Source organism: Hipposideros armiger, unplaced genomic scaffold (assembly GCF_001890085.2).
Source record: "Hipposideros armiger isolate ML-2016 unplaced genomic scaffold, ASM189008v1 scaffold_18, whole genome shotgun sequence".
In the NCBI taxonomy this organism is placed as follows: domain Eukaryota; kingdom Metazoa; phylum Chordata; class Mammalia; order Chiroptera; family Hipposideridae; genus Hipposideros; species Hipposideros armiger.
Genome location: NW_017731368.1, coordinates 4,560,792 through 4,588,718, shown reverse-complemented (window position 1 = coordinate 4,588,718; position 27,927 = coordinate 4,560,792). Strand labels below are relative to the sequence as shown.

The 27,927-nt window shown below is 50.1% G+C and overlaps 1 protein-coding gene across 1 annotated transcript; it reads left to right on the top strand.

Moving 5' to 3' along the window:
* The first annotated feature begins 6,362 nt into the window (after positions 1–6,362).
* On the top strand, positions 6,363–13,116 carry CLEC3B (C-type lectin domain family 3 member B). Its single transcript, XM_019633866.1, has 3 exons — positions 6,363–6,583; positions 10,508–10,606; positions 12,642–13,116. The coding sequence occupies exons 1-3, from the start codon at positions 6,475–6,477 to the stop codon at positions 13,040–13,042; spliced, it is 609 nt and encodes a 202-aa protein (XP_019489411.1). The 5' UTR covers positions 6,363–6,474; the 3' UTR covers positions 13,043–13,116.
* Positions 13,117–27,927: the final 14,811 nt, after the last annotated feature.

Sequence of the window (27,927 nt, the reverse complement as noted above, 5' to 3'; positions counted from 1 at the left end):
GTGGACCTTCCCAGGGAAGGTCCATTTATCTCCTGCTGCAGGAATTCAAAACAACCACAAGCACATTGGAATAGGGACCGACCAGAAACATGGTTTAAAGGAAATGCTTATGATACGTTTTTTGTGAAAGTTTTTTTTTTCTGCAGAGCTTTCAGTATAAGAATTACGCGCACACACAAAGGTGCGTTTCTCTTGTGTACTTGTTGCTTCTAGGGGAGGAGAAAGGAGGACGTGCTCTGCCCGGTACACACCCAGGGCCTCTGCGGGGCTGCCTAGCCTCCCCGAGTCCAGGGAAGCCCAGTCCTCACTCCCTGCCCTCTGAGAGATCCAGGCCAAGCTCCCTAGGGCCGCTTTGGTCCTTAGCCAACCTTTCTTTTCACTCTTGTTTTGAAATTGCTTTGTGTTTTATAACCACTCCCTGGTGTTTTGTAAGTTTTCTTGTTTTGTCAACATTAAGAAGGCTGCTTTACAGATGTTGTCATTTGATTACTCAGCCTGCCTTCATACCCTGGGGACAGAGGGAAGGCCATTCTCAGTGGCCCCACAAGGCTCTTCCCTTAAGCCCATGTTCTGCTGAGAGTGCAGGCTGTTGGAATCATGGCCGTTCCTGGGCTGAGCAGTGTTTGTTTTTCTCCAGGGGCCCCGAGCCTCCCCGGTCAACCATAAAGAACCCTGGAAAAGGAGCTGCTTCACCAGGGAGAGTGTTTCAGCTGTGGCATTTGCTCTCTGCATTACAGTTAGACAGACAGGGGAAGGAGTTAGGAATTTATTGCCTAATGGAAAGAACGTAACGTGAGCTGAAGCCCCTGCAGACTGGCTCCCAATGTCCTGGCATGGGCACCTCTTCCCGGCACGGCCAGGTCCATCCCTGTGGAGAGAAGCAGCTCCTAGACTTGGACTTGGAGCTGCTGCCCCGTTGAGAATACAGCCTGGGTTTTCAGTATTTTTTCATGTTTTCCCAGTGGTCCTTCCTACAGGCGCCATGACAGTACTCCCGACGACACAGAAGCCAGCCTGTCCCTCCTCCCTGTTCCTGTTTGCCTGTCCTGGAATGCTGACAGGGGTCAAGATGCAGCGAGAGTCTGAATAAAGTTCAGAAGCCTTTGGTCTTAATGATTTAGGACATCAGACAGATGACGCACAGGGTCGAGGTGTGGCCAGGCCAGTTGTATGACAGCGTCTCAGCTAGGCTGACTGGCTAAGCAGTTACAGGGAAGCTAGAGGGAGGGGGCATGGTAACATCTGTCTGCTACCCCACACCTTTCCCTCACGGCCACCCTTACCTGGAAAAAGTGTGCATCACAAATGAAACAGAACACCACATGAGCAAGGCCTCACCAAGAGAGGCGTTTCTTGGAAATATCTGATAACTGCAGCTCTCAGAATAAGAAAAAAACAGCTGAAGGCAAAGGCTTGGGAAAAGACTGCCCTGGAGAAACCCACGCTTCATCCGATGACCAGAGCTGTCCAGAGCTGTCGTTAGTGGCCATTAAATAAACATCAGGGAGGGAAGGGAGGGAACACTGGAGTCAGCCAAAAGGCAATTAAGAGCTCGGGGGAGGGGAGAGTGCAACGTGGAATATTCAAATTTGTTTCCTTGTATTTGTGATTCCTTGGTCTCCCAAATCACGTACAGTCAAGCCTGTAAGACACACGAATTGAGAATATTAACAGTCATTTGCATATTGCTGACCGAGGCAGTGGTCTCACAGATAAACTGCCAACAGCATAAGTCTATGCTATTCCAAACTTTTGGGAAATAACCTGGCAGTGCATGTTAAAAGCCTTGAAAAATGTGCAAAGAAAAATGTGCATTGCCTTTGACCTAGTATTTCCGCTTCTGGGAATGGAACCCCAGCAAATAAGAGATGCAGGGGAGTGAAAACATGAAATATAAAGAAGTTTATCCCAGTATTATTTCCACCCCCGCCAAGAATGGCCATAGGATAAGTGCCGGTTGGGGGGAAGATGGTTCGATACAGCCTCACGTGTCAGGATGCCCCTGGCCAAGCACAGCTGCAGGACAGGCTTCGATTCGCCTCGTGTTAGTCTTGCTTCCGGTGCTGCCCGTCGCGTTTGGCTTCCTGCTCTTAGGCTCCTCTGACACAGTCACGGGACACTGGCGGGGGCCCACTTGGCTTCAAAGGATGTGCAGCCCGGAAGTGGCAGGGCCTGAACGCCTCCTGAGCTAACCCGCAATCCCTGGGGGGCAGGAGCCAGTGGAGGAACGGTTCTTCGTTGGATCCTTGGGTGGACAGTTCTGAGAGAATTTCATCCACTTGTCAAAACGTGCTGGCGGGACCACGCCTTAGCGCTCATGACTGCCGTCAGCTCTTTTCCGCCCTGTTTCACTCGCCCCATCCCTTCCCTCCTGCTCTCCGTGGGACCACCTCCCCGATAAAGTAGGAACATGGATCCTTGTATCAGGCTTTATCTTGGGGGCCCTAGACGTGGCCTTAGAATGGGATTTGGGAACTGGGTCCATCATTGGCAGATGGCAGCAGAGGCCCTGTGAGTTGGTGATAAGCCAGGACATGCTATAGCATCGTCATTACCAAGATTTGCCTGTGGTGGGTTGAGATGGGGTACAGGAGGAGGGTGAAGCGTTGGGTTATACAAAAGCCCTGCCACACAGTAGTATGAGATCAGTGGTAATTATAACAATTGTTGAGTGCTATGAAAAGCCTTGAAAAAAATGGCAGGCCCATCATCCAACTATTACCTTGTGGTATGCTATAAAAACCAGGAGACCTTCTCAGCACAGTTTAAAGTAAGATCTGCGGCCAGCCGAGTGGCTCAGTTGGTTAAGAGCTTGCTCAAGAGTGTGAGCTGAGCAACAGGGTCGCCAGTTCCATTCACTGCCCTAGCTGAGCTGCCAACAGGTATCAGGATGGCTCAGCTATAAATAAATAAATAATAAGCAAACAAACAAACAAATAAATAAATAAAAATAAATAATAAATAAATAAAGATCTGCAACTACAGGGTGGAATGTGCTGGCCTGCTTGTGGAGGAGGGTAGAGCTGCAAAGGAGACTGAAGGCACATTGTTGGCAGGTTTCCTTTGCCAAAATCAGGGCTTTCATCAGGAAAGAAAGGGACATACCTGGGATAAAGACAGGGTCTTGGTCCCCCTGTTCCCCTGAGTGCTTTGGGCAGGCAGAAGAAGCCCCCACCCCTAGACCAAGGACTAGGGTCCGACTACAGCAGCCCGAGCTGGGAAGTCCCTGCTGTGGTAAGAACTAGGTTCCTCATAAGACCTGGCTCGGCATGTACCGGGGGGTGGAGATGGGAGTGACCTCGGGGGTGTGGGACCTGGGCCATGGCTGGAAAGGAGGGTTAATGTCCTGGCAAGGAGGTCTGCAATTGCTCCCCATTTGCTGCTGGGCGAGCCCCCTGAAGTTTGGACCTGGCAATCACCTGAAGTCATTGAGGGGGAGGTGCTAGAACTGAACAAACTTAAAAAGCCGCGACTCTTATTAGACAGAGAGAGGTGGGGTCATAGGGCCAGCCACTGCTGCCCAGATGGGAGACACCAACAGGCAAATTCAGAGACCACAACTTGCTGGAGCGGAAACCCACGGAAACCTGCGGGGGAACCAGGAGAAAGAAGCCTGGACTGTAACTGATGAACTGCTACAGGCTCGGTGAGCACGACTCTGGGAGCTGCAAACTCCAGGGGAACCTTGTCGTCAGGGGCCCCACACTTTTGTGCATTTTATTTCCAGGGGCTCAGCCTGGTTCTCACAGTGAATTTCAGAGAAAAACCGTCTTGCACTTCCGGGGCAGGAAGAGGGAAAAAGGAACCATCTTGAAATACACCAGCTTTGTTCTTTTTCACAAGGCCTGCCCTCAGGAGAAACTGTCCCCAGAGCCTACCCTGCTGGGGTTTTATCAGAACCTAACGGACATGGAGGAAGGGAAATATCGCAACTCCAGCCCACTCCAGCCATCCTGACCCACCTAGGGGCAGCTGGACTGAGGAGCCCACGTGAAGTTCACAGACCAGAAGTCCAAGCTCACCGAAAGATGGAAGAGACCTAACCACAAGACCATAGAACTTGAATGAGTGACAGAGCACCAGGCTGACAAGGTTTGAAAAGGAACAAATGACTTTTCCTAATGGGGTCGTGGAGGTCAAGGTCATAGGCCCTTTGGCTTTGGCTAAGCGCTGAGACTGCCCTCGCAGTATTCTTGGAGACATGCACCCCAGATGCTCTTACCTTTGAAGAGAGCCTGGAAAGCCCTCTGCCGCCATAGGCAGGCCACATTTCTGCTGACACAGGGCCAGTGACTCCGAAAGGAAACATCTGTGCAGGGCGACAGCGGGGGGTGGGGGACGCTCCGTGTGGGGCCAGAAGTTTTCATGCTGTTGGGGCTGACATGGGTGGGGTGGCCAGAGCTTGTTTCATACAACTCAGATTTCCAACAGCTTTGGAGGAAAAACAAAACAACAAAAACTTGAAAACTGAAATGTGTCTTTTAGGACTCTTGTGATTTTTCTGCCTCTGGGCTTTGTCACGAAGACCATTCTTTGTGTAGGAAAACTGGTGTGAACAGAGTGGGCCCTGAGGGCGGTGCCTTAGCACACGGGCATTGCCTTGAGGGAAGGTCACTCAGCAAACATTAACCCAGGACATTTTCCTGGCTGAAGCAGCCCCTGTCCCTGCCACTTGCTGCCCGACTGGCTGGCAGAGCTTGGGGATGGTGCCAGCAGAGATAGGTGTTTCGTGTTGGAAGGAGAAACTCCATGGCCTCCCCCAGGGCTGTTGGCCGCAGTGGTTGTCCTCCTCTGGCCGGGGAGAGCTGCGGGGAACAAGGGGACCTGGGTATTAATGGCCATAGGCCCAACACTGGCAGCAGTGAGGCATGGTTGCTGCAAAGAGCCCGTGCATCTGTGGCTTTCGGAAGAGTGTCCAGTCTGACCACAGGCAGGCCCCTCGAGAACATGTTTTGGGAGGACAATAACAAGCAAAATTCTATCCAAAGGTGTCTTTCCAGAAGGTAAAAAAGTCCAGGAACCATATGGTAGAGGAACAGTTGAGAGAAAAGGAAAGAAACACGGAGACAATCAAAGAAAGACACGGTGTCCTATTTCAGATATCTTCTGGCCCCTTACGTGATTGCTCCTCTTGCAGGGGCTGGCGCCCGGGACCACGGTGACAGTCCACCAGCCTACCTGCCTCACCAGCGGGACTTTATAACAAGCTCAGTGTCTCATGATGGAACCAGCTGCTTTGCAGAGTAATGAGCTACTTGTCCCAGGAAGGGTTTGAGCAAGCACACAGGGACATCTCACAGGGTCAAGGGAAAGCGACAGCTCACATTGAGGGGTCGTTATGCCAGACGGCCTCTTCCAACTTGCTTTTAACTCAGAGGTCGAGACACCATGGGCCACTTGCATTTTTTGAGGCCCACCAAGCAGTTAACAAAACAATGACATGCCAAAACAGGGTTACAAAAAAATGGTGATATATTTTTAATGATTACATTAAAGGAAATCTCGCTTTTCACGCACACAAATATGATGCAGGGCAATGTGCTGTCCTAAGACAGGACTTCCTTTGAAAGCATTGTTCCGATAGTGCTACGGGCCCCGGCGACGGGCACAAGTTTACAGTGTGGGAAGAACTTGTCTTTCTGCAGGGCGGTTGCTGTATCTTCCTGGCTGTGTAGACCCTCCTTGGGAGACACGCCAAGCCTAAACCTGTGGAGACCCCAACCCCCAAAAAACCTCCCCTGCTGTGATTTTACAAAAGTCATTTTATAGCACAGGTGGCTCTCAGGTGCTTTGTATAGTGCATGCACGTATGCATGCATGCATGCGCACACACCTCTGAAACCTGCAGGATGAGAAAACCAAAGACAAGCCTCACTGCTCATGGACAGCTCTCTAAGCAAGCCTCCTTCCTGAAGTGCAGAGAGCTCACTTGCCAGGTTATGTAGGAAAGAGTGAAGCTGTGGGCTAGTGTTGGACACAGGCTTAATGCCCTCTGCCACCTCTCTGGGTCCCCCAACCTGTCCCCCACTCAGCAGCCAAAATGCTCTCTCCAAAGTGTGGCCTGGGCAGTGTGGGAAATTCCCTTAACCTGAGCCTCGGTTTCCTCAGCTGTAAAAGGGGGACATGACTGGACTTCCCTCATGTTGCTGGCAGGAGGCCTCTGTGAGCTAATGCCAGGGAAGGGCATGACTCTGTGCCTGCCCAATGTAACGGCTTGAGCTCGGACGACTACCATATATTTTTCAGAATCCTAGAAATCAATGACTGTTTTAGAAGACAGGGCCAGGCTGCTGGGTGGGTGTTCCCCAGGAGGCGAGGCTCTGCGGCTCTCAGGCCTTCCCCCTTTGGCACGCCCACGGCCAAGTCTGGGAGGGTTTCCTGGACAGAGGTCCTTGTGGCAGCTGTCTTAAGACGTGCAGCCCTGGTCACGGCCACTGCTCTCGACCCAGGCCCTCTGCAGGCAGCAGCAGCAGCATGGAGCTTTGGGGGGCCTACCTGCTTCTCTGCCTCTTCTCCCTTCTGACCCAGGTCACCACGGACCCACCGACCCCTAAGGTCAAAAAGGCTGCAAATGCCAAGAAAGGTAAGGAGGGGGACGGGGACCCTTTCCACCGTCCAGGGAGCTGGTCACGTTCCCCTTCGCTGGTCCTCAGGCCCCTTCGCTTCATTTTACTTCTGGATGAGTCCAGGGAACTTGAGTGACGTTCCCCCCGGGGGCCTGGGAGAGTTCTCCAATAGCAGGGGCGGTTGCCAGAATTGTAAGGGTCACTCACTCTCAGAGTCAGAAAGAATCTTCCAGATCAAAACTGACATGCTCCCCCCCCCCCCATATTTTAGAGAAATCAAATCTTTGGCTTGGCCGTCTGGAGATGCCCAACTCTCATCAGAGTGCCAACAGCCTCTGCTTTGGGATCTCTGAACCTCAGGTTTCTCAACTGCAAAATGGGGATCGTGGAATTTGCTCAAAGGGTTGTCGTGAGGATTTAATGATATAAAACATGCAAAGTGCCCAGCCCAGGGCTTGGCACATAGGATATACTTGATGCACTGGGAGCAGGGGAGGACTAAGTTAACTCTCAGTTCTATAGTGTAGCCCAGCCTTGAGGAAATACAAACGTGCAAGCAAACAAGGACCCTGGAAGCAGCTTTGCTCTCCCTCGGTCGCCTCTGGAGTTTGGGATGCCCTTGGGGCGCCTTGGCTGCGGCAAAGTCTGCCCTTGGAGCTTTGCCTGCAGTGAGGTCAGCCCCGGCTGTGTTGAGACAACATTGCTGAAGCCATGGCAATGAATGGGCTGTCACCCCCACAGCGCTCAGAGGCTAGGAAAGAGTTCCAGGCAGAGACACAGGCGGCCAGGGCCAGGAGCACAGGAAACTGGCAAAGCAGGGAAAGGGACGTGGGCTGCCCTCAGGCCCCTCCCTGGGCCTCCTCTGTCAATGGACAATTGCCATTGGCCATCGAGCAGTGAAGTACCCAAGGATACATCAGGACCGTGGGGACCCACGGGGCTGACACAAAGGATGGGAGCATCATACCTGGGTGCTGATGGAAAAGCATCTCCAAGGTTCAGTTTGTAAAGTGAACGAAGGAAAGTCCAAAACAGAATGGATGCTATGCCGACATTTGTTTTGAACAAGGGATTTCTATAAAAATACATAGTTACTTGTGTATGCATAGAATTTTCCTGGAAGGATCTACCAGAGTTACTAACAGTGATTACCTCTGGGAAGAAAAACTGGGGAGCTAAGGGCAGTCTTGATCGGGAAGGAGAGTTTAACTCGTTGAACTATTTGGTTTTTTAAAAAAATTATATATTTTACCTTCTAGAAAATGTTCATTAAAAACAGAAGACTCAATCCCATGCATGGCTGTTAGCTGAAATCGCCACTAAGGGATGTTCTTGGTAAAGAGTGCCCGGTTCCAAAGGCAAATGGAAGTTTTGAATGAGGAAAATAGTTGCTAATTTCTCAGTCACCGAAGACTTAGTATTTACCCATTTAATCATGTAAATCATGTATTTAATCATATGACAAAGGAGAAGCTCAGAGCAGACGATGCCTTAGTTGACTCCAGCTGTCACACTTGAACCCTGGCCCTGAGTGGTCCCCATGCAGGTGGCCCCCGGGGGCCTGCAGAAGAGCTGACAGCAACGGTGGAGCGTCCCGTCCAGCCCCGCCTCTCGCAAACCCACTCCCATGTCTGACTCACCTGTGCACATACACAACACATGCTTATGGAGCTCTGTGTTCACGTAAGACATATATGCTGAGGGTCCCCATCCCTGCTCTAAAGATGCGAACCGATGCCAGAACCCCAGTGGTCCTCTCTCCGGATTCAGCACCATCTCAGGAATACATTAAGATCCCGGGGCCTGGGTCCCACTGCTGGAATGCTGGCTTGGGAGCTGGGGTGGGCCCAGCGGCTGCGTTGCCTACAAATCTCCAGCGATTCCTACGAGCAGCCAGGACTGAGACTCACAGGAACAATCTACTTGTGGGGGCCAGTGCACAAGAGTGAGGCAGGGGGCCCAGGGCCCCAGGGAGGGAGGGCCGAGGAGGCCACTGGCGGCCAGCAGAGCGGTGGAGAGCAAGCTGGCGAAGGGAGGAAAGAACAGCGCGTGCTAAGCCCCGACCCCGGCCCCCAGGGAGGGCGAGGAGGGCGAGCACCCTGGGCGCTTCTGGGAGCTCATATGCTCGGTGTGGGGTGAGGCCCCAGCCAGCTGGATGGGGGTCAGCCAGAGGTGAGGCATGCAGGGGGGGCCGAAAGCTCAGGTGGACAGGATGGCCTCATAGCGGTCACAGGCCCTCAGAACAGGGACGGGGGGCGGGGGGCGGAGGGGGCCTGGAGGACATCTGTTTCAATCACACGCATCACGAGTCTGAGGGCCTGAGATAGACAGTGGCCGCAGCCGGGCCTCCCAGCTCCTCGCCCAGAGCTGTACAGACGCCCTCGACCCCCACACCTTCCTCAGTGGGTCCCTTGCTCCTTGGCCATCCCTGGAGGTTCCCTTGTACACACGGGCACCTCGGAGCAAATGACAAAGGTACCCCTCTGAGCTGACACATTGTAGAAAGGCGCCCCTTTCTCTGGCCTGACCCAGCACAGCCAAGGCAAGGTTTAGGGGCTGGACGTGCGCCCCTATTTGTCCTGTCCCCTGCGTGCCTTTGCACCTCCTCACATGGTACCCTGTTTGGTGCATCATGCTCAGAGCTGCTGTGGCCCGGCTGAGGTAGAAGCCCAGTGCGAGGCACACATAACCCCCCGCCAGGCTCTCCCTTTGTGCCTTGCTCACCTGGCCGTCATTTTCCTCATATCTGATGAGTCACATCACTGATTTCTGTCTATACAAGTATGTTTTTACCTGCATTTGTTTCCTGTGATTCCCCGGCAAACGCACCTTATAGATGGACAAGGGCTCTGACCTCACCCCTCATGACCGTGGACTTCATGCAAGGGGATCGTGGAAGTCCTTCCCCACCCTAAGCTGAGCACAGCCTCTCCTGGAGCCCCCGGAATTTCGGCAGAACTGGGGTCCACCCACAGAGCTCGCAGCTTCCACACACATAGAAAGGCCTCGCCCACCTGCCCTGCTGACTCCCACGTAACCAGCTCCCAGCATAACCCCAGCAGGCCCTTGGTGCTCGGGAGGGCTCACTAGGACTCTGAGTGCTGTCGGGTGCGGAAGAGCAAGTTTGGAGCCAGGTGACCCTGAGTCCGGGCCAGTCCTGCAAGCTGCTGGCTCTGCGATCTTTGGCAAGCTGCTTCAGTCTGGCCCGTTTCTTATCTGCAAGAGACACGTGATCGGGGCCACAGCACTGATTATGAGCCCAGCACTGTTCACATGGTTTATTTCTCTTAGTCTCTAGTCTTCTTCAGAGTCCTCTGAGGTGGGGCTACTATCACCCCATTTTACAGATGAGAAAACTGAATTCAGAGAGGCTGAGCAACTTGCTCCAGGAGCCCCCCATCCGCGTGACCCCAGAGCCCACACACACGCTTACCTGTGCTGCCACACTCAGCCCCAGGCGGGGGCACCTGCTTTGCTCATCTGTGTCTTGTCCCTCCGGCTTGGGGAGGTGAGCCCAGGAGGTCTCAAGGGCCTCCGCCCTGCCTCCTGTGCTCTGTTCTCTTCTGGAGCTGAGAGGGTGGTCGAGTGGTTGGGGGTCACTGAAGGCTCTGCCCGCACCCCCAGCCCAGCCCCTGCCAATCCCAGCCCTTTCTGATCCTCGGCAACACTCCTAAATAAATGTGACACGGGTCTCACTTTAGCAGGAACAAGTGAAGGCTGGGTCCCCCGGGCAGAAGGACTGTTATGAGCAATTACTTAGATGACCATCAGCAGGGACAGAGAGAGAGAAAGTATACTGAGGTACAAGGTCGAGGGGCGTCCCCTCGTCCCCTTGTGGTTGACAGAGGTAGGGTCCACACGGCCAGCCCCTGCCCCCACCCCAATCCCACGGCCTTTATCACGTTTGTGATCATCTCCACTTCCTGCTCACTTCACCCTAGATGTTGTGAGTCCGAAGATGTTTGAGGAGCTCAAGAACCAACTGGAGAGCCTGTCCCAGGAGGTGGCCTTGCTGAAGGAGCAGCAGGCCCTGCAGACAGGTGAGTGCAGACGGTGGCGTCTCGGGCCAGGAGTGCGCCAGAGAGAAGGGCTCAGGCCGGCAGCCAGCCTGTAGCCTCCAGCCAGCACCAGGGCCCCAGCTGGCTCCCCAAGGCCAGTGCTGTTCGCCAGGGCACCCGTTCAGGGCACACCCTCCTCAGCCGGCTTCCTCTCGGGGAGATCCCCTGACACGTGCGGCAGTGGGAATGTCCCAAAGGATAAAAGCTCTTCCACAGGGACCCATCATCGCTCACCAGAAGTGGGAGCCCTGGAGTGCTCTGTGGAGCAGCAGCTCCCACCCTAATGGGCTCCCAGGAGCCCTCCACTCAGCCAGCCCCCCACAACCCTCACAGCCCTTCACTCCCGCGTGTTAGCGGCTTGGCTGATGCTGCCACTGTCAATCATCATAATTATGCTGAAGATGGGGAAACGGAAGCAGGCAGAGGTCCTGTTCCTTGTCTGCATGCACCTGGCGGGTTAGCACAGATTAGGATCTGAATGGAAGCAGCCTGCAGGTGCGTGCCAGCTGCAAGGTGAGGTGGGCTCTGGTCTTCCCGGCCCTAACCAGCCAAGCAAGGATGGACAAAGTCACACAGCTGCAGAGCCTGGGGGCACCGTCAGGGTGCAGCCACCTGCCCCAGAACTACCTGGCTAGCCTACCTGGGCAACCTATTCTCTCTTTCTGTCTCTCTCCACCATGCATCTCTCATAACCATCTTCATTTTCCGTGCATCTCAGCCTCACCTGCTCCTCAGTGACCTTGCCCTGGAGCACGCAGAGAATGTAGGCCGACAATAATAGGTAACTCACACGCGAGTTACGACGGGCCTGGCACTGCTCTAAGTGCTTTATGTACTTGACTCATTCTTCACAGAAAACCCATGCGGTGGGCGGACTGCTATAACCCCACCTCCATTTTCCACACAGAAGCTGAGTGTCTTGTCAACAGCCGACAGGAGCAGGGCCTTGCTCTTAGCTCTGCTCTGCTGCCTCTCAAGTCACCATCTGGGAATCACCTTGACTCCTCCTTAGGAAATCTACAAACCTCCCTGTGCCCACAGCCACCCTCTCACCTGTTGCTTCTCTGACCAAGGTACCTCCATCTCCTGGGCCGTGAGCCCTCCCCTCCTGATTCCTTGGACATCTCCAAGACCCTTTTCACTGGGCAGCTTTCCCTCCCACTTAGATGCTTTCTTTCAGCGTTCACACTGTCATCCTTCTGTCCCTCTAATGTGCCACACTGTACCTCCACCACAGGGCCTTTGCACCTGCTGCTCTGGCAGCCTGATAAATGTCTCCAGCCTCACCATCCCGAGAATCTCTAATTCCTCTTCTCAATCAGGCTCCTGAGTTATAAGCTCTCACAGAAGGATGTTTCCTCCTTTATCTAATTTTATTGCGGTTTGTAATGATCTATTCATTTGTTGACTTAAACGTCTGCCTCCCCCACCGGTCTATAAACCTAGTCCCCTGGAACACAGGGGCCATGTTTGCTAGGCCGAGCCCCCTGGCAGGTGCTGGGAGCTTGCTTGGGCCTCTTGGGCATGGATTTGGGGTTCTGGGTACCTGGAGTGTGGTACCTAGGTATCTTGGATCCACACCTGTTTAGAGAAGGGGGGAAGCAGACCTGGGCAGAGCGGGGCTGAGCAGGGGTGCAGGCCTGCTTCTGCCACCCCATGGAGTTCCAAGCAGGAAGAGCCCTGCCTCAGGGAGAGATGACCCACCTTTGCACTCCCACATCCCTCCAGCACTGGTTGTGGCATCCAGGGAAGGGGTGTGACCTTGAGTTAGGTGCTATCTGCAGCTAAGGAGCTGTCCTCACTCCTAGCAGCAGCGGCACCAGGCCTCTTGAATGGGGACCTGGGCTGTGCGTACCGCCCACCGCGGCACAGCCCTCTGGCCTGGGTCTGGGGGCCATGCAGGATCCGTGCGTAGGATGGATGGGGTGGGAAGGAGGCTGGTGGGCCAGCCCTGGCGGTTGGCTGGTTGGCTCAGGAACCCGGAGACTTTCGTGACGGCCATTTCTCCCCCTCCCAGTCTGCCTGAAGGGCACCAAGGTGCACATGAAGTGCTTTCTGGCCTTTGCCCAGGCGAAGACCTTCCACGAGGCGAGCGAGGACTGCATCTCGCGTGGGGGCACGCTGGGCACCCCGCAGACGGGCTTGGAGAACGACGCGCTGTACGAGTATCTGCGCCAGAGCGTGGGCAGCGAAGCTGAGATCTGGCTGGGCCTCAACGACATGGCGGCGGAGGGCACCTGGGTGGACATGACCGGCGGCCACATCACCTACAAGAACTGGGAGACGGAGATCACGGCGCAGCCCGACGGCGGCAAGGCCGAGAACTGCGCAGCCCTGGCCGGCGCGGCCAACGGCAAATGGTTCGACAAGCGTTGCCGCGACCAGCTGCCGTACATCTGCCAGTTCGCCATCGTGTAGCCCTGGGGGACTGGAGAAGGGCAGGGTCCCGCGGGGACCCGGAGGAGGGGCGAGGAGGAAGAGCTATGGGGGTCTGGGGGAGGGGCGGGAGTCTTGGGGGGCCGGAGAAGGGAGGTAAGGGGCTGTGGGGACCTTCCAGCCCCGGAACCCTGCTCGCAGGCACCCTCCGCGCGCTTGGAGCCTCCTTTTGCAAAATAAAGTTGGTGCAGCTTGGCGGAGAGTGGCTGCTTTTGTGCGGGGTGCGCAGGGCAGGGAGATTTCCTGAAGTGGCGGGGGGGGCTACTGCAAGAAGGTACCCTTGCCTCTGGGCGTAAGCTTGGGTGCTGGTGGAGAGGCACCACTCGGGCAGGCAGCAAGCATTACCTACTTCCAGCAGCAGGTGGCAGTATGGGCAAGAGAATCGTTACCTAGTCTTCAGCCACAAAGGCTCTTTCACGTTTGAGACACTGAGACTTGTGGACTTCAGGCTAGGGTCCACCTGTCCTGGGATCTTGTTTTTATTTAAAAGTTTGACATTTTTGCTCATCATGGATTTTTTGCATTAATTTTGATTTTAAAAAATGTCACATTTAAATATTATTTATCATGATCACTGAGTTTTTTTGGCTCATCCTTAAATTTTCTACCCCAGATAAGTGCCTCTCTCACATCACTAGTCCCAGCCTTAGCTCAGAGGTAGAAAATTTGGAGAATTTTCCATGGTTTATAAGAACTATTAGGAAGTCGGTTTCTAGATTGTCAGCTTCTGTGTTACTCTAGAAGTGACAGTTGAGGCCTCTTTTCGCACCTCTGCCATGGGGTGTTGTCCTGGTGCATTAAAAGCCTTGGGGATATCAAACAAAGGGATGAATTGAAATGTTGGTGTAGGTGTGGAACAAGTGAAAGACTGGGTGAAAACTCCTTTTGTAAGGTTAGTGATTTCCAATGACAGAGTGCTTTTCACCTGTACCTGAGAAGTTCAAGTATTAAGTGACATCACTGTGCAGTCCCACCAACTGTTATCGCATCCAAGTTTCTCAACATTTTCAACTCTAAAAGTGAAGAATTGGAATGCTATTGATGCTGAACCCTACTTCATTCTAGGAAGCATGAGCCAATTAAAAAAGAAAAAATCCATCCAATTAAGAGATTCCTATTTATAAAAATGCATACTATACCTGTGATTTTTTTTTTCAATTTCTTTTTAAAGACTTTCTTTTTATTGGGGAAGGGGAACAGGCAAGTTGCTGTCCTTTTGTTCTTCAGTCTAGTTGTGGAGGACGTTGCTTCACTGGCCCATGTTGGTATTATCATTGTGCTCTTCCCGGCTGAGGCAGTCGGTCACCGGCCATTGGACGGCGGCTCATGGCAGCCCACTGCAGCCCACTCACGGCAGCCCAGCTCCAGGTCGAGCTGTTGTTCACCATCTTAGCTGTAGAGGGCGCAGGGTCACTGGCCCTCATGTGGGATCCAAACCGGGGCCCTGCTGCTCAGAGCTGATGTCCCAAGCCAACTCCTAACCAACGTGCCACTTGGCCGGCCTTACCTATGATGTTTTGATCAGTTGTGCACTAACAGTAAAAGTGTTCAGAGAATGCTAGCAAAACAAGTTTGAAGAGCACTGGCCTAAACCCTTTCTCTGAGAAATGCACTTGAAAGGTGAGTGACTGTCCAGCAGAGAGAATGGCTGAGCAGGAAGGCGGTTTCTGTGAAGTCTTTCTCTGTTGGCTTTTTTTTTTTTTTTAGCTGAGCCATCCTGCCACTTGTTGGCAGCTCAGCAGCAGCTCAGCTCGGGCCAGGATCGAACTGCTGTTACTCAGAGCTCGCACTCTTGAGCAAGCTCTTAACCAACTGAGCCACTCGGCCTGCGCCCCTCTGTTGGCTTTTGGTTCTTGTGAATATTTCGGGGCCATGCGCTCAAGTCCCGATCAAGCCTTGCTCTTTCTTTCTTGTCCCATCACAGCTGCTGCTCCTGTTTCTAATCTTCCTTTTGCATTTGGCCATTTCTTCATCCTTTCTCAGCCTAGCCTGGTCCAGGGAGAGCGAGGGGAGGAAGTGCAGATGAAGACCCCTCCTTGTGGAGAAGGGGTGACCTCGGAGACCTGGGGCTGGTCCTGGTGGCACTTGCTGTGGGACCCTGGAGAAGGCCTGTGCGGCATCTCAGCCTCCAGTTTCTTCATCTGCAAAATGAGATTTAGACGATGCTCTCTAAGCTCCCCAGGCCAGGATGCTGACCAGCTGTCCTAAGGACCCTTGGTAGCATCCTCTCCAGAAAAGAGAGTTGTTTGGTGGCTGTTTCCTCTGCCCAGGCAAGGCTCATCCCCTACACGGGCCATCTCATTTTCTGCGGCGACCACAGGCCATTGCTCTTTCTCTTTCTCGAATCCCAAACAGGTACAAATTCAGGTGTCTGGTAAACATTTCCACCTAGAATTCCTTAGGCATCTAAGTCAACATGTGGGAAAGGGAACTCAATGTCTTCCCACTCGCGTCTGCTTCTCTTCCTGAGTTCACCATCTCCGTGGGAGGTCCCCACCTATCCAGTCGCCCACACCCCAGATCTGTGTGGCATCACAGGTGCCTCAGTGTCTGTCACCTTGAAGATCCAAATAATCGTCGAGACTCCATGATTTTACTTCCCGAGGAACTCTCCCGTCTGTCCCCGCCCTCCAGCTCCATCGCCCCTGGGCCCAAGTCTCCTGCTTGAACCAACGCAAATCACACCCTGCCTGGATCCCCATCTCCTCCTGCTCCTCTCCTGCCCTTCCTAAACCACAGCCTTTTCTGCCTAACCGCGAGTTATAAGGCAGAGAAGGCTGGTTCCAGCCTTGGTCAGAGCTGGCCTGTGGAATGTGACCTTCTCTCCCACACACATACATAAACATCTGTCAACTGAAAATGTCGCTCCACCAGTGTATCCCTGAGGCCTTAAACCTCCAGGCACGGGCTGGCCGAGTGGCTGAATTGGTTAAGAGTTGGCTTAAGAGCACAAGCTCTGAGGAATGGGGCCGCTGGTTCGATTCCCACATGGGCCAGTGATGCTGCGCCTGAGCTGAGGTGTTGCTGAGCTGCCAACAGGTGGCAGGATGGCTCAGCTGGTGTAACAACAAGATTTCCTGTTCGATGGTGGTCTAAGGTCACCCGCAACTAAGACTGAACTTGGCATCTTGAGCTGAGCTGCTGCCCAGATGGCTCAGTGGATAGAGCATGTGCTTCTTAACAAGGTTGCTGGTTCGACTCCCGCATGGGATGGTGGCTACGCCCACCCGTAACTAAGATTGAACACAGCACCTTGAGCTTAGAGGACGAGCTGCTGACAGGAAGCCAGATGGCGACTGGGTCCCTCCACAATGAAGATTGAAGTACAACAACTTGGCTGGTCCCCTTCCCCAATTCCCCAATAAAATCTTAAAAAACAAAAAAACAAAAACAAAAACAAAACCTCCAGTCACATTCTTCCTTTGATTTTTGGCTTTGCTAAGAGAAAATGGAGATATTAAGAACATGAGCAATGTGTATGCTCCTAATGTGTGCTGGGCACTGACCCAGTAGTCCTTTACTGTGTCCTGGAGACAGTCCAGAAATGAACTCATTTAATATTCACAATAATCTAGGAGACAGGTACTACTAAATCTATTTTACAGTTGACGAAATCCGGTAGAGGGAGGATAATTTTTCAAAGAACATCCATTGATGGGGCTGGAATTTCAGGTCTGTTGAGTTCCAAAGCCCACACACCATCTGTATGTATATTAAATCCTTCCAGAATCTTGAAGAAAGTTTTTAGGTTTTATGATGTGAGTGTGAAATGTAAATAGGCGTTCACATTGGTGTGTATTGCTGTACATTTGTGATAGGTGGTAGGGAAGTCAGTAAAAACCCATTTTTTCTTCCAGATTTTCCAGAGCTATTCCTGAAGCCTAATGTTAGTTTGTTTTTTTTTTAAGATTTTTATTGGGGAATTGGGGGATGGGAACAGTGCTGGGGAATTGGGGGAAGGGGAACAGACAAATTGCTGTCCTTTTGTTCTTCAGTCTAGTTGTGGAGGACGTTGCTTCACTGGCCCAAGTTGGCACCATCATTGCGCTCTTCCCGGGCGAGGCAGATCAGTCGCCGGCTTCTGGACGGCCACTCACAGAGGCTGCTGGCCACCCACGTTGGCTGCTGGCTACGCACGGTAGCCCATGGCAACCCACTGCAGCAGGGGCTGCAGCCCACACCATAGCCAGCGACTCACGGCAGCCCAGCTCCAGATCGAGCTGTTGTTCAGCATCTTAGCTGTGGAGGGCAGTGTTACTGGCCCTTATATGTGGGATCCGAACCGGGGCTCTCTGGCATCCCAAGCCAGCTCTTAACCAACACGCCACTCGGCCAGCCCCTAACGTTAGGTTTTACCTCACCTGCTTCTCATGGGCGGCTCTTTTATGAGCATGGTTTATGAATCTCAAGCTAAAAATCTTTCAAGGCACAACCTACAAAAACAACTAACCATTCTCTCCACTAGAGTGCACTGCTGTTCCATGCAATGTGAGACCACAGCCGGGGAGAAACAATTCAAAGATCAATGCCATCTTCAGATGGAGCTGAGGCACAGGGACGTTAAGTGACCTGTGAGGGGAAGCAGAGTTGGCCACCCCAAAATACGCCTTCTGGGATATTGATTATTTTTAAGCTGGTTATTTATTTTTAAGAAACAAAGACTCAGAAAGAATCTTGGACTCTCCCCATTATCTGCCTAAAGGAATTCAGATAGAAAAGCCGGCTTAAAGGAGGGGAGCATCATCTTAGCATCATATGATCTCAGTGTGGCAGAAAAGAATCAAGAAAGATTCCCCTCTGTGTCCCATTTGTTTACCGCATCTTTGCTCTTTCTCATCTACCTGTGAACTTCCTACTTGCCCTTTGAAGATCCAGACCCCTGCCTTAGTCCAAAATCTCATATAAGCCTCCACTGCCTGAATTGTCCTGGGGCCCCATAGTCTTAGGGAGCCCAAATATGTACATGTACAATAAACTTGGTTATTTTCTCCTGTTAATCTGTCTCATGTTAATTGGAGTATTAGACCAGCCAGAAGAACTTAGAAGGGTAGAAGGGGTTATTTTTCCTCCCCCACACCAGCCAAGGTCACCCAGCTCGCGAGAGAATGAATTTTGCTTTCTTAGAATAAAACTTTGTGCAAACAATTTCTCCAAACGGCCAACTAGTTAAGTATTGAGTGCCTACCATGTGCTAATCGCTCTGCCAGGAGCTGAGGCATGAGGTCTAGATCCTGTTCTTGAGGTGCTCACCCATCTGGTGGGGAGGTTGACATTTTAGGGAGCTCCAAAGCAAAGGGGTGGGGCTGGTTTTGTCCCTGAGAGTAGCTCTCCTGTTTTGCATTCTTGGGAAAAGAACTGGGCTGTATTCGTAGGAAATTGTTTTCAGATGAGGACACGCAAGCCAAATAGTTAGGTCAGAGACAATTAATCACCAAGTTTAACGAGGAAAACCTTAAGCCCTGTTGAAGTCACTCATTGGCAGTGACAAAGGGTCAGGAAGAAACACTGGATTTAGATTTCAGCTCTGGCACTTTCTAGCCCTGTGATCCTGGGGCAGTCACAATCTCTGAGCTGTGGTTTCTTCAACTGCACAACTTGAAATGGAAGAACAAAGCATCAGAGCCCAAGCTCACAGACACAGAGGAGGGCCATTTTCTTAGCCTGTCATGTCAGCCATGACTGGTTTATCTGTGGTTCCCACAGCCTCTTCAAATGCCCTCTGAATTATTTTCTCCAAGACCATAGGCGAAGGCAGGAGAGAAAGGCCTGGAATCCACATCTGTGAAGCTTCCATGAGCCAATTCAACTTTCTGGGGTGATGGGGGGATGTGCACTGGGAGGTGCGAGCAGAAGGCCATCCCTTAGGGACCCTGGGGACCCAGACTTGGGATTACTCTCTGAGGCTGTTTCCCCATCTGTAGAGAGGGCATATACCTTTCTCACATCACTGTTGTGAAGAGTAAATATACATAAAGCCCCGATCTAGCCCACTGCTTGGCACACAATTATGAAGGCTATGAGACAATGGTACTGTATGAAAAAGTTTTGGAAATAAGACTGCCCTACATAAAAGATGCTAAAAAGCTATGATTTTCACCTGGATCGGGGAAAAAAAAACCACAGTGAGCTTAACTGGAACCTATTATTATTATTATTATTATTATTATTCTGGAAAGACAATTTTTGGGGGAAGACAGTCTGGCAATGTAGTTGAATGTGAACTAATATGGACCACGCCAAGTTAAAGGTGAGGTCAGTGGTTCTTAAGCCAGACATTAGAATTACCTGAGATACTTAAAAAAAAAAACACGAAAAAAAACCCCCACCAAAACCAAAACAGCACCCAGGCTGCCCTCTAGGGACCAATTAAATCAGAATCTCTGGGGAGTGGAACCAGGCTCTGAAAATGTTTAAAGCTCTCCAGGTGATTCCAAGCTATAGTGGTTGAGAACCCCTGGCTTAGGTGAAGCTAGCTGCCTACTAGGTTAGGATTTTAGAAGAAACCCATCAGCCCCAGAATATCTTTCCACTCAGTCTGAGTTTCCTGCCACTCTAAGCATTGAGCAGTGGTATCATGCACACTAATCAGGATTGGCTACAATCAATTTGGTTACTGTTTTATATTGATTTAGACAGGGGGGAGAGGTCTAACTTGAAGGACTTGGTGTAATCAGTTCATTTCAGTAGGGAGTAGGCATGTTTATCAGTTAGAATTTGAGTTGGTTGCATATAATGAGAAATCCAAAATAACAGGGCCTGAAACAAGACGCGTCTGGACGCAGGTCGTCCAATGCCTGTATGGCATCTCCGTGACCACAGGGGATGAAGGTTCCTTTGACTTTCCCACTCCACCATTCCAATGTGGGCTTTCCAGCTTCAAGGTTACCTCATGGCCCATGATGGCTGCTGGAGCTCCAACCATAATTAACTACTCCAACCATAATTAAATTCCAGGCATTACATAAAAGAAAAGGGAGAATGGGCAAGAAAGGTCGAGTCAACTTACTTTAAAGAGCCTTCCCTTTTGCTTATATCTCCTAGGCCAGAACCCTGTCAAATGCCGATCCTTTAGGTGGACACCTTGACACCCCAAATAAAAATTAAACTTTTTTGAGGAAGCAAGGGCAAATGATAGGTAACTAGCAATTTGTGCCACAGATCCACTATCGCCCCAAAGCTTGAACGTGGGAGGGAACTGGAAACTAGGAGCCAGAAGTACAAAGAGATCTTAAAGAAGGAATTGTGATTCATTTATCTGGTTCCCCAAAACTTGCTTCCATGGGTCTTTCAGCAGGGAAGCTTGTTTTCAACTGAGTTAGCTGGGTGAAGCCCTTGTTTATTTTCAACAAATTCCTAGTTTCTAAGCATGGCCGTTTCAGCCTTAGTTTTGGATCCGTTATCTCATAGGCCAGCTCCCTTCTTGAAGAGCCTGGACCTAGGAGGGTGTTACAACCAGGTGTCTGCCTGCCTGCCTGCACCTGGATGGTAGAATCATCGATTGCTGGTTCTGAGTCAAAACTACAGGATATATCTTGGCAAACCTTGGCTGAATTCTGTGAAGCTTTTTCTTTTTTCTTCTTTTTTTTCCCCTCCCTTCTTTTTCTTTTTCTCTTTTCTATCTTCCTTTTGTTTATGAAACTTTTTCACACCCCTGGAAAGTTGGCTGTACCCTGTATCACTTATGGTCCCAGCAGGAAGCAGAATCCAATCAAAGGGCTGTGAAAAAAGGACTCCAGGCACTTTTTGTTTTGCACAATTCTGATATGCATTATTTTCAATGGTCAATATTTCAATTATTTTAATTAACACCAGTCCTTCAAGGAGATGGTTAAGACTTCAGTTCCATTGGTATAGTAACTGTGAGCAATTGCAAAAGGCTGCAGTTGCTCAAGTACAACTGAACTGCTAGCTTTTCATCCACAAATCACCATGTAGGTAACAGGTGCATGGCCTGATCACTGACCAGTCATGTCGCCTCTTTCAACGCCTGTTGGCGACTGGTCACTGCACATCTGTTATTCAGTTCATGCACAGATAAGCAAAGTGTGTGATTGTGTTGCCTCCTTGTCTCCCGGTGATAAACTCATGTGACATTTTACAAAAACGGATCATTAAATAGATCATTTCCATGAATGGCCAATAAAGATGAAAATGCAGCAAAGAAATGAAAAGTGATAATGTGGGAAGTGAAATTTGAAGAGATTGTCAATGGAGTTTCAGAAGAAATGGTGGCCACCTGTGGGAGTATGGCCACTGCTGCCATTTGAGTCTCTGGATACGCAGCTGGTGGAACTTGGGAAAGCTGAACTTAATTCATTAATGAGGAAGTGAAAAAAATGACGAAAGGGATGAAGATGTCCCAGAGGAAGTGACACCTGCAAAAACCCGCATTAAAGGAACGCTTGGGAATAGTTTCTGACATTGAAAGTAAAAAGGATAAAATGTTGGAAGCTGATCCAAACTTAGAAAGGGTCTGATAATCCGCCCAGGTTCGCTTCGTGTAAGATGTATGACAAGAAGGAGCAGGCAAGCACTGTTCACACAGCTTTTGATAAAACTTCTACAAAGACATATTTTCATTCTCAATATTTCAAATGTTTCAAATTAGTGTATTCACTATTAACTTTTACTACTTTTCTCTTACCGGCCGTAAGAGGGTTTTAATATTTGGACAAACGTTTTGAAAGGTCACAGCACAAATGTAATGTTTCCGTTGATTATTGAGTTGGTTTCGCATGGTTTCAGCTTGTACGGTTGTTGTTTTAAGTCCCAAAATGACTGCGCGCAGGGAGGACTCCTGTATTGACAGAGATATGGGCACTATCAGGCAATGAGAAGGCAATGGCGGGGCATTCCAGGCCAGGCACGGCAGGAGCACCCACGGGACAGAAGAAGGGGCAAATTGCTGTGGGAGCCAGGGGGCAGGGGCACACGGGAAGAGGGACATGCCAGAGAAAACGCACCCCAGAGCACAGAGGGAACTGGGGGACATATCCCAACACCTGTCTCTGTCCAGCCTCCTGACTTTGCAGGTTCTTCCCACTGGGTGAACCCAGCTGAGGCTTCAAGCAGCAGGTCCAGGTCATGCAGTCAGTCTGGCCAGACTCCCAGGACATACAACAGAGGGGAGGCGGACGGAGCCCTTGACCCTGTACTGTCATTTTTTTTTTTAAAGATTTTTTTTTTATTGGGGAATTGGGGGAGGCGAACAGTGCTGGGGAATCAGGGGAAGGGGAACAGACAAGTTGCTGTTGTTTTGTTCTTCAGTCTAGTTGTGGAGGACGTCGCTTCACTGGCCCAAGTTGTTCACCATCTTAGCTGTAGAGGGCAGTGTCACTGGCCCTCATATGTGGGATCCGAACCGGGGCCCTCTGGAGTCTCAAGCCAGTTCTTAACCAACGTGCCACTTGGCCGGCCCTGCACTGTCATTTTTATGTCCATGCCCTGCAGTGGAGGACAAAGGCACCACATCTCTGATGCTCAGTGCTAACATATCACCTTAGTGAAGCTAAGTGAACAGAGCTGAGAATCCAGGTTGCCACCCCTCTCCATGTGGGGCTCCTTCTAACATCTGCTGTGCTCTAGAATTCCCTTGTCATATTGGCTGGGACACCAAACACAGAGTTGGAGGTCGATGGGGAGGAGAAAAAGCAAACTCAGTGTTTTTCAGGCAGTGCTGATAAAAATTTCTCTTGACAGTCCCCCAAACTCAGTAGATTTTTTTTTTTTTTTAGCTGAGCCATCCCGCCACCTGTTGGCAGCTCACAGCTGCTCGGCTCGGGCTGACTCGAACTGCTGTTGCTCAGAGCTCAAACACTTGAGCGAGCTCTTAACCAACTGAGCCACTCAGCCGGCCCTAAACTCAGTAGATTTTAAACAACATGAGCTGGGAAAGCTTCAAATCATGTTCTGAATACAACTGACAGAGCGTCCGGGCGGGCGTGGGTACATCTCCCTCAGGTGTTACTGCATTAAAGCATATTGCTTGGGATCAAGTTTTAAGGCGTTTTACATTTTGACGTGAAAGTTTCTGTAACTTATATAAGGGGGATTTTTGTGTGCCTCATTACAGTTTTGAAAATCTGTTGGGGGTCTGGGGCACTCGTTAAACAGCACTTGCTCTTTAAATAGCAAAGAGGCTGCAGTTGCTCGGCCGCAGAATGCTTCATTTCTACAAACGGCCTACTGTTGGGAGCTGACTGGGCATAGCTTGATTGCTCCAGGGCTAGTTTAGGGATGAGTCTCTCCATCCAGGAGGTCCCAGCCCCGGGGGGTGGTGTCTCCCCACTAAGCCCATGTAAGTCACCCTGGCTGCCAGCTTGGAGAGGACCTCAGGGCAGTTTCTCACCCTTGGCGCTACTGACAACTTGGGCATGATAATTCTTTGTTGTGGGGGCTCCTCTGTGCATTGTAAGGTGCTTGATAGCACTCCTGACCTCTACCCACTAGATGTCAGCTGTGACAGCTAAAATGTCTGCAGACATTGCCAAATGTCCCCCCGGGGGGCAAAATCAACCCTCCATTGAGAAGCTGAGAAGCAGCTAGGTGGAGGATACCTGTGAAACCCCACAAGAAGGAGACCCACCAAAAGTAGTAGTTGAGGCAGACTTTGATTGATGTTTCAGATTCCAAATTTGTCACTTTCCTCGTGTCCTCACTCAGCATTTTAGGGTGTTCGTTCAGAGAGGGGTCAAGGACAGTGTTCTGTGGAAGCTCATCTCTGGCACAGCCACAATCATCAACACCCTCTTCCTGAGTCTTTGGGTCCTCAAAGAACTTGGGAAAGGGAACCTGAAAAATGTCACTTCAGACTCGAGGTGGGAACAAAGCATCATAGAAGTGCCCGCCTTCTCCGCCCCAAACCCTGGGTATGATAAAATGGATCAAGAATACCCTGGAGTGTCACCCTCCCCAACTGAGCCTGTTGGCTCTTTTTATTCCCAGGTGGCCTGAATATGAGTTTCCTCTCCCCTTCAGGTGAGAAAATAGTAGGCTGCTATTCTTAAAGAAGCTGTAGTTATCGCTGCCGAGGTTTGGAACCAAGGCTGGATCTGGAGATGAGCCTGTCTTTGACAGACGCACACTCTGTAACCTTCTAGCCGCTCTGGCTTTCAGTGTTTATGAGGGCCACGATGGAGTATATAGTTTTCTTTTTCAGTATCCAGTATCTTTATTAGTTAAAGAATACCCTGAAAATCATTGCAACATGTTTTAATTAGTATAGATTAATATAGCTTGTTTGCTCAATAACTTGCAATGTAGTCTGTTGCCTAGGGAACAGGGCTAGAAACAACAGCTCAGAGCTGGGGAAACTGTATAAAAATCGGCAAAGAGCCCTTGGTACATTTTATTATTGCCGCTTCAGACACTGCCACACATTCATTCTCATTCTAGTATTTTTTTTTAATGAAAATGTAGAAGTTTGTGTTTTTTTTTAAAGATTTTTGTTTATTGGGGAATAATACCACTATGCGCCAGTGAAGCGACGTCCTCCACAACTAGACTGAAGAACAAAAAGGACAGCAACTTGTCTGTTCCCCTTCCCTGATTCCCTAATGCTTCTTCTAGATTTGAAGTGTCCTAACAGCTCAAGAAAGCATGCCGTGATTGTTGAATGAATGAGTGGATGCTACCACCTGAGGTAATCTCCACCCTCATCCCCACACCCCCTGTCTGAACCCTTCCTTGCAGCACTTTCCATGGTAACGTCTTCTCCAGCAGCACTTAGCCTTAGCATTATGTCTTGCACATAGTAGGTGTTCAATAAGAGTGAATTGCAATGTAACTGAATTGAATTGGATACCCAGCAGAATAAATGCCGCACCGTTTCGAGCTACCCGTGTGAAAATTCTTCATGCAGCCCAAAGCAGATGTGATGCCATGTTCAATTATTGCTCAACTCTTGGCGAGGATCTGAAGACAAATAGAAACATCTTGATCTATGTGTGCAAGAAGTCTACTGTAGCGTCTGCAGCAAGTGCAAATTTTCATCTGAAAAATCAATGACCCTGGCCTGGAGAAAATAAATTAGATTGATTTTTTTTTCTTTTTAACACCAAAGACAAAAGCTTTATGATCTCAAAAGGAGCTTGTTATCCGTGTTATTTAAGGAAAACATAACTAAAAATAACAATTTCATCTTGGATATACTGGAGTGATTTGACACTAGACATTTTTTAAAAGGCATAAGCTGTTTTTTTTTGTTTTTTTTTTAAAGATTTTTATTGGGGAATTGGGGGGATGGGAACAGTGCTGGGGGAATTGGGGGAAGGGGAACAGACTAGTTGCTGTCGTTTTGTTCTTCAATCTAGTTGTGGAGGATGTTGCTTCACTGGCCCAAGTTGGCACCATCATTGCGCTCTTCTCTGGTGAGGCAGATCAGTCGCCGGCTTCTGGACGGCCGCTCACTGCGGCTGCTGGCCACTCACGCTGGCTGCTGGCTACATACGGTAGTCCATGGCAACCCACTGCCACAGGGGCTGCAGCCTACGCCGTCGCCTCATGGCAGCCCAGCTCCAGGTTGAGCTGTTGTTCAGCATCTTAGCTGTGGAGGGCAGTGTCACTGGCCCTCATATGTGGGATCCGAACCCGGGCCCTCTGGCATCCCAAGCCAGCTCTTAACCATTGTGCCACTCGGCCGGCCCCATAAGCTGTTTTTTTAATCTTCATTATTGGAAGTATCTCTGTTGTTACTGTTTCTCAAAGACACTATTTGCAGAAATTTCACTGAGTTGCCATTCAAGAGGCAGAGAGTAAAATAAATAAATAAATAAAAAAAAAAAAAAAAAGAGGCAGAGAGTAAGATTTCAGGAAAGATCTAACCCCCAACTAGAAGGATCACCTCTGAAGTACACATTTCTCCATTATCCTTCCTTCAGCTGGGCCTCAGTTTCCTCATCTGTAAAATGAACGAGTCGGTCACTAGATAATCTTTAACATTCCTTCTAAATCTAATTTTTCTCAATTCTTTGCTTTTTGCCAATTGAAATGAAGGGCAATTGGTCAGCTAATACCAGAGTATAAATCCATGTTAACTTTTTTGTTCTTACAGGTGACTACGTGAGGAAAGGCTTCTGCCTGCTCTGGACCACCCAGAGTTCCTGTGTTTACAAGTAGGGATTTGCTTTTCAAATAGAAACTCGGAAAATGGCAGGAGAGTGAAGTCTGGCCTCTGTAAACCAGGCATGGCTTAGAATGAGTCACAGACTATTTTAAAAATACAGGAAATCCTGATTCGTATTTTTTTTCTTCTTAAATCAGTTTTATTGAGGTGCAATTTACACACAATAAAATGCACTCGTTTTAACTGTCCAGTTGATCAGTTTTGACAAATGTTTGCCTCCCTAGAACCTACCACCCCCATAACAACACAGGGCATTTCCATGATCCAGAAAGTTCCCTCATGTCCTTTTGTAGTCAGTCCTCATCAGCCTGCATCTTCAGTGTAGATACCTGTTCCCTTAGCATCCCGTTCTCTGACTTCCCTAGGGATACAGAGGCGAACAAAGGACAAGTCCCTGCCCTCAGGAGGCTTACACTCTAGTGAGGGGGGTAAGCAGTTCTTCAGCCAGCACAAGCCCCACTGTAAGTAACTCAGCCTCTGGTCCTGGGTGGGGAGATAGGACTCTGTTTAGACCTTTGGAGGATGCCCCGTTTAGACCGTTGGGACGTCCCACTTCCCTCAGTGTTCCCCAGCCTTTGGTAGTCTCTCCTGCCTGTAACCCTTCCCTTGGAAGAGATCCCTGTCTCAACAGGATGAGGAGGTTCCTGCTGTGTCTCCTGCAGCTGAAGTCAATGATGTCTTCTTCGGTTCCATTTTTCCTGGTAACAGTGCTGGGAGCCGACCCTGAAGCTCTGAGTGGGTGACAGTAGGGAGCAGAATTTCTGGGTGCTTTAGATGCACTTTGTTCTCCTTCTCTTGAAGGTGGAAGCCTGTTTTAGAAACATACTCAGCCCACAAGACCTATTTATCTTTCTGAAGAATCATAATCGATAGTAAATGTAGACTCAGTGGAAAAAAATAACGGTAGGCTAAAATGGCAACGTTAGATACAAAACTGGCTAACGTCTCACAAGGCAATAAAACCATAACCTTTGAGGGTATCTGTCCTGTTGGACAGAGTTCTTTTGCATCTCTACCTGACAAAATCAGCTTATCACTTTTTTTACAAGTGAACATATATTCTTACTGAGTATGGGTCCCAATCAATAGTAAGTCAACCAAAAGCTTCATTTCCCTAGAGTACTAACCGACCCTTAGGTGACAGTGCTCTGGGGCACTGTGAAAAGGACATTCAGTCTGTCATTTTGCCTAACTTTCAAGTTCTGCATCATCTTTCTTCACACGGTTGATTATACTTCTGCCAAATAATAACCAAGCCTGACTTGACAAAAGGGACAAGTGCCTCTTCCATGGCCTGTCAAGCTGTTGCAGCTGATGGCACGATGGCCAGACAAATTCTCTCCCCAGATTTCTTCTCAGTAACCTGGGGAGGGGAGAGTTGGCGATGTCTCAGTACGATCTGATGAATGAGTTATTTCTTGCAGCTTCCTTTTTGGTGTTATCAAATGATAAAAATCATACAATTCAGTAACAAGTTTGATGTCCTTTATCCAAGGGAAAACAATCCATGGATTGGGGGCACAGTGCCTCACAAGCAGTAGGGCACTCTTCCTGAGGGATGTGGGGCAAGGGCGAGTTTCACAGAGTTAGAAGAGGCAACGAGTTTGAAGAGGGCAGGATTGGCTAGGAGGTCGGGGATTTCCTTATCAGGGGAGCAGGTCCTATTTAGGGTGAGGTGAGCCAGGCAAAGCTGAGTTGGAGGGTTGTGATGGGTGTGCGTTAGGTTTCCTTCACAATGAGGCGT